The sequence below is a fragment of the Macaca thibetana genome, chromosome 4 (assembly GCF_024542745.1).
Source record: "Macaca thibetana thibetana isolate TM-01 chromosome 4, ASM2454274v1, whole genome shotgun sequence".
Classification (NCBI taxonomy): Eukaryota; Metazoa; Chordata; class Mammalia; order Primates; family Cercopithecidae; genus Macaca; species Macaca thibetana.
This window is the reverse complement of record NC_065581.1, coordinates 133719666-133734510: the sequence shown is the minus strand read 5'-3', so window position 1 is coordinate 133734510 and position 14845 is coordinate 133719666. Positions and strand designations below refer to the sequence as shown.

Genomic DNA, 14845 nt, shown 5'->3' with positions numbered 1-14845 from the left:
TTCAGTATTCCCCAAACATACATGACCTTTCTTGCCTATTTTGGTTTACTATTCCTTCTGCCTGGGATGTCCATCTTTATTTTTAAAAATTTAATCTATCTTTCACATCTATCACCTAAGCAGATAAGATTTCTCACTGTTTCCTGGAAATATTTTTTCTGCACCTCCACCTTATCCTGTTATCTTATTGATTTATAGACTTACATTATTTCCCCTAAAATATAATAACTACTTTTATATCTATGCTCCACAGCTAAGGGGTTAACGTTAAACTATGCCACTCCAAATATCACCACCATACAATTTTTTTCAACGTGGCATTTTCCAGCCGACTTCAGCGTCTTTTTAAAAAATCTACCGGAAGGCTAGGCGCGGTGGCTCACGCCTGTAATCCCAGCACTTTGGGAGGCCGAGGCAGGCAGATCATGAGGTCAGGAGATTGAGACCATCATCGCTAACATGGTGAAACCCCATCTCTACTAAAAATGCAAAAAAGTAGCCAGGCATGGTGGTGGGCGCCTGTAGTCCCAGCTACTTGGGAGGCTGAGGCAAGATAACTATGTGAACCTGGGAGGCAGAGTTTGCAGTGAGCTGAGATCACGCAGCCTGGGTGACAGAGCAAGACTCTGTCTCAAAAAAAAAAAAAAAAAAAAGAAAAAAAGAAATCTACCAGAAATAGACATCAAAGTCAAGAGAGAGAGAGAAAAAAAAAAACATTTGGGGAATGTTTGCTACCAAAGTGTACAGAAATGGTTATATTACCACTCTGTAAAGAAACACAGTGACTTACTGCTACTACCTGCCTCTAGTGGGAGTTTTGGAGAATCAACTCAGGGTCTAATAGCTCATATTTTTAGAGTATCACAAGGCTAGGACCACATCTATTTTATTTACTTCTATACCTTCTATACATAGAACACAGTTGATATTCAATATGTACTTATTAAATGAATGAATAAGGAAATTGGGGCCGGAAGCAGTGGCTCATGTCTGTAATCTCAGCACTTTGGGAAGCTGAGGAGGGAGGATTGCTTCAGCCCAGGAGTTCGAGACCAGCCTGGGCAACATGGAGAAACTCCATCTCTACAAAAAAGTTAAAAAGAAAAAAAAAATTCGGTGGGTATGGTGGCATATGCCTGTAGTCCCAGCTACTCAGGAGCCTGAGGCGGGAGGAGATTGCTTGAGCCCAGGAGATTGAGGCTGCAGTGAGCCATGATCACGCCACTGCACTGGGTGACAGAGTGAGACTCTGTCTCAAGAAACAAAAAACAAAACAAAAAGAAAGAAATTGGAAAATTTGTAGTTCTTTAGGGAAGTGACAGCAATGCTTGATATAGTATAAATTCATTAAATCCTTCAAAGCAATATAGAGCAGATTGGCATAAGATATATTAGTCATACATCTTGATCTAAAAGAGAATAAGCTTAGAAACATATATTTATTCTTACCAGGCAGAGAATTAATCTGTCCAGTGTAACAATGTTATACTTCCATACCATGTCATTAAGAATTTCAATGCATTTATTGAGTTGCTGACCCCCTGCTGATGTAGAAAACTCATATACCAGAAAATCTGCAAATGTCCTCACATGGGCTACCAAGGCCCTGGCGCCAATTCTCTCTAATACTCTGGAAGGCAGAGAGTAAAACATAAACTCCATTGTTGTATGGATACAACAATTTGCCAAATGGAATGCAAATTAGGTTTTTGACTTACCTATAGCCAATTTGATTAATATGATCTGTTTCCAAGAGCATTTTCCAGAGAAGACAAAGAAAGAGAGGAGGGGAGCCCTGCATAGAGAAGTGGGTAATAATGTCGTTTTCATTGCTCATTGACTTCCACTTCCTATACTCCTCCTCCACATTTTTTTTCAGATTAAAACGGCTTTCCTGAGGCACATTATTTTGTTTGAAGAACGCCTAAAAAGAGGATCAGAAGTTTATTTCATTGGTTATAGTAGAAAGAGCACTGGATATGCAGTTAATAAACCAGCTCTAGGCTTGATTCTGACATTAATAAACTTTAGGTGACCTTGAGCAATTGAGCAATTAAGGCCTGAATTTCTGTATCTGGAAAATACATAAGCTTAACTAGATTATCTCCAAGATTCCTTTTCCTAGATTTCCTAAACTGAAATTATAAGCAAGCCTGAATTTAAAGCTTCTTCAATCATCTGTTGATACTTCCACCAGTCTTAAAGAGAAAAAAAAGAATGAAATGTCTCCACCCTTTGGCTACATATGTTAGTGTCTCTAAGGAAAATCCACTGCACTAGCCCAGTGATTCTCAGAGTGTGGTCCCAACACCAGCAGTATCAGCATCATCTGGTCTTACAAGAAGTGCAAAATTCTCAGACCTTATCCCAGATTTACTGAATCAGAAGCTCCGTGGCTGGGGCGCCAGCCATCTATAGCTTAGCAAGCCCTCCAGGTGATTTGGTAAATTTGAAAACAAATGCTCTAGCCCTAACAGGAGTTACGAAAAATGGACGTTCATCATGCCTAACATTTTTTCTGAAAAGGAGAAGACAGATGAGGTTTGCCTTTCTCCCTACTAGAAAAGCCAGGTTTATAGTTTTTCTGGGAGTAAAAAAAAAATTCAGTGAAGTGTCATATATGTGCACTCTGTGAAGTTCCATTACATTATACTTCTCCCCATTTCAGTTCTATGAGAGAGAAAAAATTTTCAGGTACTATGTTAATTTTCATGAGATTCTGAAACCATTAACTATTTTTTTCTCTTTTTCAAATTTTTTCACTTTTTTTTCCTCTTCCTACTCTTCCTTCCCTTAAAACTGTTACCTAAGGTGAAACCACAAAAATTAAACTTTTAGAAACATGCCCAGTCCCAGAGTAGGACACAGAACAACTTGAGAGATTTTGGAAGTAACGACAATTTTTTTTTTTTTTCCCATAGAGATAGGGTCTGGCTCTGTCACCCAGGATGTGCTGCAGTGGTGTGACCATAGTACCCTGTAACCTTAAATTCCTGGGCTCAAGTCATCCCCCTTGCCTCAGCCTCTCAAGCAGTTAGGACTAGAGGCATGTGCTACCATGCCCAGACCCTAAATAATTTTTAAAATAAATAAAAGCTAATTTTATTCAGATGTCACCAAGACTCACTCTAGAACACCACTGTGAATGGGAAGAAGGATTTCATGTGTATTCAATAAGTAATTCAAGACAAAATTACCTGTAGTGGGCCTGGAAAACAGCTCAGGGTGTGTGAAGCCCAATTATGAGGAGTGAAACTCATGATGGTCTGAAGTATGTCTTTACACCAAGTTCCCTGAATTGAATCAGAGCCTGTAAAAAAATCTAAACATAAACAAATAGATGTAATCCAGATATAAGTGATTATGTCCACAACTCACAAAAGATTATAGCAAAAATAATAATTAAGTACACTGAGAATTTCACTGTAGTGCATTCATTGCTTAACTAGTTATATCCAGCTTAGAACCTAAATTTGCTTAGTTTCTGAGTGATCTGGATGATCACATTAGAAAATATGAGAACAATTTATGAAAAGATGACAAAAGACATTCGGAATCTCTTTTTTGAAGTTACAGAGTACCAGTGATAATGGTACAGGTCCACCACTACTGTTCATTTATTTTGACACTGATTTAGTAGTACTTTATTTGGCCAAGGGAACAGAATAAAGAAAGATGTCTTTTTTGGAGAGTGAAATAATTACATAATGCATGTATAAATCTCAGAATTGAAGAGGGTTCTTTACATAAAACAACATAATTTACATAAACGTATTTGAGGTTGCTAAAATCAATAACTATCTCTTTAAAACATCAGTTCTAAAGTGTGGTCTTCAGACCTCTGAGGGATTCCCCAGTAGCCCTTCAAAGATTCAGTGAGGTCAAATAATAATAAAAAGATATCACTGGCTTTTTTACTAGATATGAGCACTGACGGTGCAAAAGCAATGGTGGTAAAACTGCTGGTCCTAAGCACAAATCAAACAGTGGTGCCAAACTAGATGAAAAGGCTTTGTATTCTCCACCACATGCACTCAGTAAAAGAAAAGTGCCAGTGTCAATCTCGACACTTATTTTTAATATCATATTTAACAAAATGGGAAGCATATGCCTAGTGTTCCAAAGTTTGATGGGTGTCTTGAGGAAAAACACTTATGTGACTGACTACTGAGTTAAATCAGCTGCATTTTTTTTTTTGAATTCCAATTTTACTTGAAAGAATGTCTGACAGAAAACTATAGTTAGCTAGACTTAAGTATTTAGCAGACATTTTCTTGAAAATTAACAAAATGAGCTTGTCACTTCAAGGAAAACAAATGATAGTAACTTTTACTAATGATAAAATTTGACCTTTTAAGTAAAAATGGAAATTTTGGAAAACATGTATCTACCACCATGACATGACAGCATTCTAAAACTTAGATTTTTCTAATAAACTTTGCAGTGATATTAACAAATGTAATTTTCTGATACTGTATGATAAAATGTCAACATTTGCTAGATCTACGTAACTCAGTGAACCAGTATTTTCAAAATGAATAACTCATGAAGTTACAAAACATGCACGGATTTAAAAATCCACTAAATGTACAAAACAGATGTTCAGATTACAATGTAACAAAGTACGTGAAGTTCACTGATAGGGTTTTGGATTCCACATTGCAACTAACTTTTAAGCAACTATCATTTTTCCATGTGATGTCAAAGAACATTCACAACGATCTGAAAAGGCTATTAAAATACTCCTCTCTTTCTAACCTCATCTGTGTGAGGCCACATTTTTTACTCACTTCAACTAAAACTTCAATGGATTAAATGTCTAAGCAGATGAGAATTCAAACTATGTCTTCCTTTACATCGGGTATTAGAGAAGCAAAAATGTAAAACAATGGTATCTCTTCTCACTAAAGTTTTGCTTTACAAAATATACTTTTTTTCATAACATCATATGCTAACATGTAATGTTTATTATTACTATTTAAAAACAAATTAATAAATATTTTTAAACTTTATTTTACTAATAGAATAAATATCCATAGATATAATCCATATAAACAGAAACTCTTTGGGAATTTCAATTTTAAGAGTGTAAAGCAGTCTTGAGACCAAAAAGCTTAAAGAATTACTACTTTAAAATTATGGAAGATAACTGAAAACTGATGCTCAACCCAGTTATTAACAGAATGATGTTACACAAAAGAGCTTCCATAAATGAATGAAATAGTGAAGATATCAAAACAACTGGCTTTTTTTGAACAAATGAAAAGTATCTTTTTAGTATGTTATACCCATAGTAATTAGTAGAATCACGGCACACTTTAATTCATCTGTTTTTGTTTGTTTGTAGTCACATAGTCACCGTACCTGTTACATGAGTTGCTCTAGCCAAGGTCAATATCAAGGCTCGGTTCAGTTCTTCAGATTCTGCTGAGAGCACTGTTTTGGGATCACTAAGGAAGCGTGTAAACTGCGGTTGTACCTCTGAGCTACCTAATGCTGTTATAAGCCTGAGAGCAGTGCTCTCGACACTGAAAAGTGGGAGAAAAAAAAGAAATGTAAAAAAATTTCAGAATTATAGAATTAAATCTAATTCTAAGGTTAATTACACTGGAAAAACATGCAATATATATGACTATCCATTCTTTAATTAAAAAAACACTTGTGTGTGAGAATAAATGTTGCTTAATTTGTTTAAAAAACCTAATGTGTCCAATTTTATAGTGAAAATCTTGACATTTTTACACATTTGAAAAAGATGACTTGTCGCCTATAGGACTAAAAAATTTCACCTGGAGATACTGCATTTCAAAAATTATATTTTTCTATCTAAAATATATTTTAATTTAAAGCAAAATCAACGTGACATGATACTTTAACCATAATCTGAAGTATACTTAAAAACAGCATTCTAAAGGGCTAAGTTACAACATAATAATAAATACCCTGAAAGTACTAATTCTCAGTCCAAAGATCCTGAAGCAAGGACTCAACTATCTTAATCAGTTTCTATTTAAAAAGCTGGACTCTGCTCCTATAATGGAAACAAAATACTTTAGAAGCAGAGAAGTTTTATGACAGATGAATTAAAAAAAAAAAAAAAACCTATAAGGCAAAGGATTAAGAACCTCATCTCCAAGAAAGTTTCTAGTAAATCTTAAGGAAAGATGGCCTTCAATGAGCTCACCAAAGATGGAGCTGGTTCTGGTTTGTTTGTGCAACTGCAGCCAAAGTATGAAGATGACTCAGGAGCTGAACTCGGTAATGAGGCTGAATATGATGCATCCGGTAGCTAAACATCTCAAGGAGTGTATGTAAGATCCCCCATGCATGTGATTTGAAAACAGTTGGCAAAAGCTGACCTGGAGGAAAAAGACAATTTAAGGTACCAATTAGTAAAGGCTATGCATTAAAAGATAGTTGAAGAAAGTCACATTGAGTAAAATATAAAGATTTGATTGCGAAAATACACACGCACACACATATATATTCTCCACATTTTCTTATTTTCTACTTTAACAGTAAGGAAAAATTCAGATCCTAACTATAATATCAATTATTTTTTCCTGGGACTTGGCAAGTGATAATCATGTTTATCTGGAAAAACAAAATGAGACAAGATACGAAAAAGCATTAATCTTCTCAATTCTGGTATCTTTTATTTTTAGACAGTTAATGTTCCATACCTTTTGAAGTATGAGGTTCACTTTTTAATACAAAAAACTGTATTTTTACACCTGCCCTTGTTTCCTCCTACCCCCGAGAAAGTTTTATTCAACAATCAGTTATCTAGGAAGACTTACTATGGTAAAAATTAAAACTATGCTGTATTCATGAAAAGCTGGAATTATGATGAATCAGAAAAACACTTCTATATTAGAAAGTATCTATTATTTTAGAACTACATAATAAATAACAGACATTATAATGTATTTTCTGCGATCTAAGAGAATTCCTTCTTTACTGCCAGTCAGCCTTTTGTATGCACTGGAGGACAGCATTACTGCCTCAGGCAGAATCCATTTGCATGAGGACAGGGACCATGTCTATCCTGCTCACCACATCCCAGGCACCTAGCACATTAACCTTTTCTTACCACTTTACTTAAAAATGCAACAAACCCCCCCTCCCACCCTCAAACTTCCTATTCCTTTTTGCTTTATTTTTCTCTATAACATGTATCACCTGACATATTATATATTTCATTTATTTAACGTCCCCCTCCATAAGCTCCATCATGGTGGTGACTTGTTCTCTGCTGTGTCCCTGGAACTAGAAAAGTACCTTTAGAGTTAATGAATGGATTAATAGTTATAAACACCAGAAAGTCCTGTCTTACTGATAAATCCTTTGATGCCCAAAGACTCTATTTCCATATAGACCAATAAACGACTGTAAGTTTCCACTAGGGCTGGAGCCAAGGCCACACTGGACTTTGCATGAGCAAGTTTTATCACCCTGGTTGCAATGCTGTGAATAAGGCTGAGGAGAAAAAAAGGGAAGAAAATAAAAATCCATATTTTTGACATAAACATAGGCGCTACTCTACTTAGAAGTAACTTAGTATAATTTGAACTTAAATGATTCAAATGAAGTTGATTCATTTAATGTGTTTAAACTGTGCAGGACACTTGGTAAGGATGCACTGCACAACCTGAGACTCATTCCGATTTCCATGGTGCTTTCAATATGCACACGGATCCCCCTGCTCATGGGAAAACAAACTTTGGGTTCAACTTATAAGAGCAAGCTTGAGAGATTTTGGTTACTCAAATGATGCATCAAAATACATTTGGGAAATTAAATAACTTCTGTCACAGATTTACTTTAACACATCATAGCTAAGACCCAAATGTTAGGTTCTAATGAGGCTTTGCTCAAATCTGTTATACATGCAAGTGAAGCACATGTGTAATTCTATCACAATGGTTACCACTTGAAAAAGAGCATAGCTCTACCAGAACTGATGCTCCACTTGGAGGCCCACAGACAAATTCTCTTAGGCCTATACGGTGGTTGTTTTAAATTTGAGCCAATACTTAAAGGCTGAAAGACTAGTAATAAAAAATCTGGATTTCTAGCCCTTCTCAAAAACGTTGGAAGCTCTAGCTACACTAGTCCTCCTTCTTACTATCTACAAAAAACGAAAAAAAAAAAGTGCAAAAACTTTTTATAATGCTTATCTTTCATGGAGAGATTATGACAATTACTTTCTTTGGGTTTGTTTATCCTAGAATTCCTATAATAAAAAATATTTACTTTTGTAATAAAATAAAGCTATTTTTTTTCCCTAAATGTACCTGACTATGAAAAATTACACACATAAAACCATGAAATAAAGGTTTATACTATACTCGTATCAATTCCCTGACATGGAATCAAATTAATAAAAAGAACATACCTCATTTTGGCATGAACTGTCAGTGAATCCAGGAGGTTCATGGGTAAGGGGGTAATAGATCCTGAAGCCATACAGTTTGTTCCAGGGAGAGGTATCCTCATAATTCCATTTCCATAAATAGTTTCTACCAGAGCTCCCATGGGTAATGTAAAACATTCTGAATTTGTAGAGTATGCATTACACAATAGAGCAATCTTATAGTCATTCATCTGTAAACTTTTATTTCTCAGACTCTGCTGCAGGAACCTAAAAATTCATGTTCCATTAAAAAGAAAAAACGAAAATTACTTCCATAATGTTAATTTGTATTTTTTTAAAAGTTCAATTTTATGCAATTATTTATTAATGCTATCTTTGTTCCTATACGTATTCGAGTTTCTGTGTGAAACGTATAGTGGGAATACACATAGAAGTTGGGGTAGTGTTTCAGAAGAAAAATAATTTTAAATAAACAATTAATGGGTATCTGTTAAGTATGCACTACATATACAGCCACCATATTAGGCTAAGTTTCAGAGACTGAAGAAATAACTCACAAATCTGTGAACCAGGTTTCTACTTATTATCTGTCTGTATAAACACAACAATGTCTTCATTACAGATATCACTTTGAAAAGGTGGTTAAGGGGTATCTCATAAAATGAAAACCAAATGAAATATCAAGTCTGACTCCCCTGCCATATCCTATGAAGAGATGTGGCAGTCTTTTTCAGAAGTTCTAAGTGGGAAGTTAGGCTATTCCTAGCACCCTTGACTACAATACAATACAATACTATCTAAGAATGGTATCTTCTTTGAGTCATCACAACTTTGGAAGAGATATTAAGGGGCATGCCAGCCAGATCAGCTCAATCATTCCTGGCAGCCCACAGATGAATATCTCAGTCAGCTCATGCTCAAGTTCCAAGCACTTGAGAAATTCTGAAACATTTTTACATTTATGAAACTTGATATGCTTTCATTATATTAATAACTTTATAACATATTCAACTGAAGATCAGCCTTGAAAAATTTTTTGTAAAAATCTATACATAAAAGCAAGACTAATCTTGTAGCTGTTTCCTGATATAGGTGCTGGTCAGATTCTCTTGCTATGACATATATCTCAAGTATTTGCCCTTACCTATAGTGGGTATGGGGAGATTTTCAAATTTCACACAAACACCGAGACCAATATTAGTCTACAATTCGCTATTAATCAAACAAGAAAAATAAGTATCAAGCAACAAATAATTACTCATGGTGAAGTCTTAAGGAATGAGGTATTGGAATCTGTAGCTTGGAGTTGTCATTTTGAGCTTTTCTATTGAGATGAATCCAAATACAAGTCATTGCAAAGGCATGGGTTGACTGGGGTTTGTTAATATCAGGAACTGGAATATACTGAAAAATAACAATTTGAAAAATAACACAATAGAAGAAAGAGAAGAATTAAATAATTATGTGTATTTTAGTAATCAATTTCTAACATAACTCTTTTTAGCATATCATATCTTACTTTAGCCCCGATAATTCAATAATACAAATCAGAAGGTCTAACAGCCATAAAATTTTGAAATTATTACAAGGTGCTTTACTTGGTATATGTTTTTACTTAAAGTAACACAAATTCAGAGGTGCTTTGTCAAGCTTTTCCTACTATCGCAGAGCATTCTCAAATAAAAATAATTTTTTTTTACTTTTTAAAAATTAAAACGCATCATCATGAAATCATACTAAATGTGATAAATGTAACTAAAAACAAGACTTTCTAAAAGTCTCATAATAATTTTTAAGAACATATAAAAATCTAAGAAATATGCAACCTAAACGATTATCATTAAACATATTGACTATTAATGGGTAAAATGATATGGGTGTCTGGGATTTGCTTGAAAATTGCCCAACTTTAACAAAAAAGATAAGGAGGACAAAGACAAAACAAGAGTATTTCTTGATGATGGGTATAATATGGTGGGGTTACAGCTAGTGCATGGTGGGGTTACTGTAACCCCACCACGTTATATCCATCATCAAGAAATACTCGTTTCATCTTAAAATTTTCTGGGCAGATCACCTAAGGTCAGGAGTTCAAGACCAGCCTGGCCAACACAGCGAAACCCTGTCTCTACTAAAAATACAAAAATTAATTGGACATGGTGGCATGCGCCTGTAATCCCAGCTACTCGGGAGGTTGAGGCAGGAGAATTACTTGAACCCAGGAGGTGGAGGTTGCAGTGAGCCGAGATCACGCCACTGCATGCCAGCCTGGGTGCAAGAGTGAAACTCCGTCTCAACAACAACAACAATTCATAATAAAGTACTTCTAGAAAATGGCAATCATCAAAATACATTACATTTTACTCAAATATCTTACATGATAAAACACCCAGGGGACATACTGAGGCTCAACTGCCAAAGAAAAAATAGCTATTAATAGAGACTGTTATCTGGCCATTCAATGATGTATATAGATTAAAACAGTTTTCATCATTTCTAAAACTGCAGACCTACCTAGAATGTAGAGAAAGAGCTTGCTACACCTAATACTCAATTGTGATTTAGCATAAACTTTAGAAATACACAAAATCACACTAAAGTCCTTAAACATAAATTAGACATAATTTACTCATCACACTGTTATGAATAGTTACTCAGTGAAGCTTACTTCTTTTTCTGGGTATAGCAAGTCGAAGAGCTTCATCACGGGGAGAAAATCAGCTAGTGCATTTTTCTGAATACTTCCAGAAATGAATTGCAGGAGAACCCACATAAGATGATCTCTGCCTTTAATCAGTCCTCGCCCTGCTAACTATAAAAGATGTTTAAATATACATGTATACGCTGCTACTTAAAGAGATGAATACAGGAAGTTTCTTTTTTGTTGTTGTTGTTGTTGTTGTTGTTTTAAGGAGAAACCCTGGTTCTTGCTCTCAGCAAGTCAGCATCTAACTTTGGCACTTAGTAATTACTTAGTCTGGATTCAAGACACACCATGCAAAACCTGCTAAATTATTTTAGTATTATATGTATGCTTATTTCTCCTCCTTATATCTCCTTATATCTCCTCCTGCTCCCCAAAACAACTATGCATATAAAAAATGCAGTTTTAGAACATAGTCAAGTTGATCATGTGTGCATGAGAATCAAGTTTAATATGGGATAATTCTTATTTAAAAAATCTCATCAAAACCTGGGGAATACTCTATCATACCAAAAGGATTGTTTTTTTAAATTTGAAATTATCATGGACTGGTTATCATAAAATGCTTCCTGGTTTTCTGTACATTTTGTTTCTTATTTATTTATTTATATCTTTTTAGAATAAGGATAGAGATGGGGTCTTCCCATGTTGCCCAGGCTGGTCTCCAACTCCTGAACTTAAGCGATCCACTGGCCTCCGCCTCCCAAAGTGCTGGGATTACAGGAGTGAGCCAGCCCGCTCGTCCCCGGCCGGTTTTCTGTACATTAAACAGAAACTAATGGTGGTTTCTGGGAGAAGGCGGTTAAAAGGATTTTAACAATACTTACGAAAAATTTTCCCCAAGATAATCCATGCTGTGGAGATGTTATATAAAACAACATTTATTTTATTCCCATTCAATATGTCTAAATTTTTTGACAAAAAATGACTTTTCCCACAAACTTAAGTCTTCCACTTGTCTCCCTTTTTCGGATTCATCATCCTCCCTTCTATTCATTCCCAGAGTAGGAACCACTGAGCAAGCCTAGACTCCTGCTACTCCCTCTATTCACTGTCAGTCACCTAGTTCTATTCCACTTCAGTATCCCCCATCTCTGGCTCCTCCTTTCTGCCCTGGTTTAGGCCTTTAGCACCTAGCCCACTGCAGTATCTCTCACTGATTTCCTTGCCTCTGTCCATCGCTACACCACCTACTTTCTCCATGTGGACATTAGCATTTTTCCAACTTGCATATGATGATGCCATTCTCCTCTGCATTGCCTCCAAAACAAAATCTAAACTCCTTAGAACAGGCACATGGCCATTTAAAGTTCTCTATGTCTGCTCTTGCTTTCCCGCCTTCCTTATCTCACCAACCGTTTCCCCTTTATATTTTTATTTCCAGTTCTCACACATCTCTATCCCTTTCTAAATGATGGTCTTATAGGTAGGAAACACTTTTCTTTTTCTCTTAGCAAGTTTCTATTTGCCCTTCAGGTGTTAGCTTAAAGATCTCTTTGATACAGCCACCCCTGATATCTCTGATAGAGACTATTCCTTTTGTTGTTTTTTTTTTTTTGACATGGAGTCTTGCTGTGTCGCCAAGGCTGGAGTGCAGTGGTGTGATCTCGGCTCACTGCAACCTTAGGGACTATTCCCTTCTATTTGTATTGCAGGGAAATGTGCTTTCATTATAATAACGATTAAGATATAATCATACTGTTTGTGTGTTGTGTGTATATATAAAATATCTCCTCCTTTAGTGAGGTGCTTCTTGAGGATATTACAGTGTCTTTTCATCTTGTATCCGCTGGTGCCTGCACTGGGAATACATAGGATGAGTGAGTGAATCCTGTTTTTACAGTGACAAGAAAGTAAAAAGTTAAGAAACTATAAAAGCAGTGAACAGGACAGAAATTAGGGCTCAGAACTTCTGCAAGTTCTAAAATCACTAGGGAATGCCCATAGCAGTCTAAAATCCAGTAATCAACAGGTGAAGTCACTCCAACCAAAAGATTTAGTACATACCTTCTGATGAAGAGAAAGCACCATATGTGGAAAACTTGCAAACTGGAAAAGCACAAAGAAAATGAGCTGACTTGAGAGATGTTGCCACAGGAGTTGGCTTGTTCCCCCATCGTCAAACTTCTCCTCGGTCTCAGATCGCTCCATGGCATAAACAACCAGATCCACCAACTGGTCCTCCAGCACAGGGCAGCGCTGCTTGTGCTGTAGGGCAGAGATTAAATACAGTATTCCAAAAGCCTCTCGGTTAGTTTCAGAAGTTACCAGTTAATGAGCATTAATTGTAACAAGAGGCTGAGAAGCATGGAATGAAGTTGAACTTAAGAAGTTAAGGTTAGATTTAGTCTATTAAAGCTGCATCATGTTCTATTATCATACAGGATACGTTTCAAGAAAAAATTTTCTTAGTTTTCCTACAAAACAGACTTCCCATTAACTTTTGACTTCCACTATGGACATTATTCTTTCAATTTGACAAAGGGCAATGCATCGTAGAAAATTCTGTTATTTATCCTTTGGAAAAAGATAACATTTTAAAGGGCATATGAAACAGGGATAGCAGTATTAATTTTGCAATCTAAGTCAAAAGATGAAAACTCTGGATTTACGGGGAGCAAATACGGTGACAGAACAAATAAAGCAGGTATGTGAATCTCTTTATTTTAAAGTAACCCCTATAAGTTTACACTAACTTTATATACAGAGGTATATCTAAATAGCTACCAAATTATTCATCATCTGTTTTCAATGTGTGGTATTGGTCCAGACACTGAAATGGAAATTTCTTCCACAAGGGGAAAAAAATTGATCTCTGCTCTTCCTTCTTGGAAGCCAAACATAATGCAGCTTTAATTTTAAATTAGACCACTTTAAAATCTAAAACAAGAAAAATAATTCAGTTTAAACACTAAAAATGAGAATGCAGCTTCCCTTTCTAGAGGCAAAAAGATCTGTGCTTTTAAAAGTGATTTAAAAAATATACTTTTACCAAAAGAAATATATTAAGCCATGTTTAAGCCATTTTCATATTTCCTTTATAAATATGTTATATGACTTAGTAGCAGGCAGTTGGAAGCCCTTCTAGTGAATACAATTACTAATACAGATCTTTCCCCCTAAACTTTAGGTGTGATTATCAGTCTTTTGCCATGAAAAAGGGATATGATTTTTTCAAATTTAGGGAAAAAATGCAAAATGGGGACAAATTTGGAAATAAACAAGACATAATGAATAGCATCCCCTCTTTTGCATGCTCTTTGCCAGCTCCAAACTTGTAAAGCTCCAATATAGCTGCAGTTTCTTAAAGCATGCAAATAAAACAAACATCTATCCAAATGATAAGCATCAATGGTTGTTTCATATTTTTTCCAAAAACACAATGCCATGACCACAGTTCAACCACATTACAGGTTTACAAATAGCAATATTAACACCACCAGTTGAGACTACAATACTTTTCCTCCAAATGTAATTATCATTATGAAGCAGAGCAAAGTGCAACAGACAACACTACAGACTATTTCTTAAATCAGCATGCAAAACTACTGTGTACAGGGCTTGAAATTCACTAGTTCTGCCAACCACCAACAACCTAAGAAATGTGTCAGACAACACAAATTTAGAGTGAGATCATTCAAAGTATACAGAGTCAGAAAAAATTGTGAAAAGAAGTAAAGCCAGGATTTCCAGTAGGAATTTTTCACTAGTGATGGGAATTTGCTTCCAGTTTGGAAACTGACCAATTTGTCATCTATTTCTCC

The 14845-nt window shown here is 35.5% G+C and overlaps 1 protein-coding gene across 3 annotated transcripts in view; it reads right to left on the bottom strand.

Moving 5' to 3' along the window:
* Window positions 1–14845, bottom strand: part of MED23 (mediator complex subunit 23) — a 47152-nt gene that overhangs the window by 10594 nt on the left and 21713 nt on the right. For all 3 annotated transcript variants that reach the window (XM_050786301.1, XM_050786302.1, XM_050786303.1), the window contains 10 exons: window positions 13089–13289; window positions 11046–11189; window positions 9636–9781; window positions 8399–8644; window positions 7337–7479; window positions 6185–6359; window positions 5365–5528; window positions 3198–3322; window positions 1719–1924; window positions 1450–1630 (listed from right to left, as the gene is read on the bottom strand). In XM_050786301.1, coding sequence (XP_050642258.1) covers window positions 1450–1630; window positions 1719–1924; window positions 3198–3322; window positions 5365–5528; window positions 6185–6359; window positions 7337–7479; window positions 8399–8644; window positions 9636–9781; window positions 11046–11189; window positions 13089–13289 — 1731 coding nt within the window. The remainder of the gene's footprint in view (window positions 1–1449; window positions 1631–1718; window positions 1925–3197; window positions 3323–5364; window positions 5529–6184; window positions 6360–7336; window positions 7480–8398; window positions 8645–9635; window positions 9782–11045; window positions 11190–13088; window positions 13290–14845) is intronic.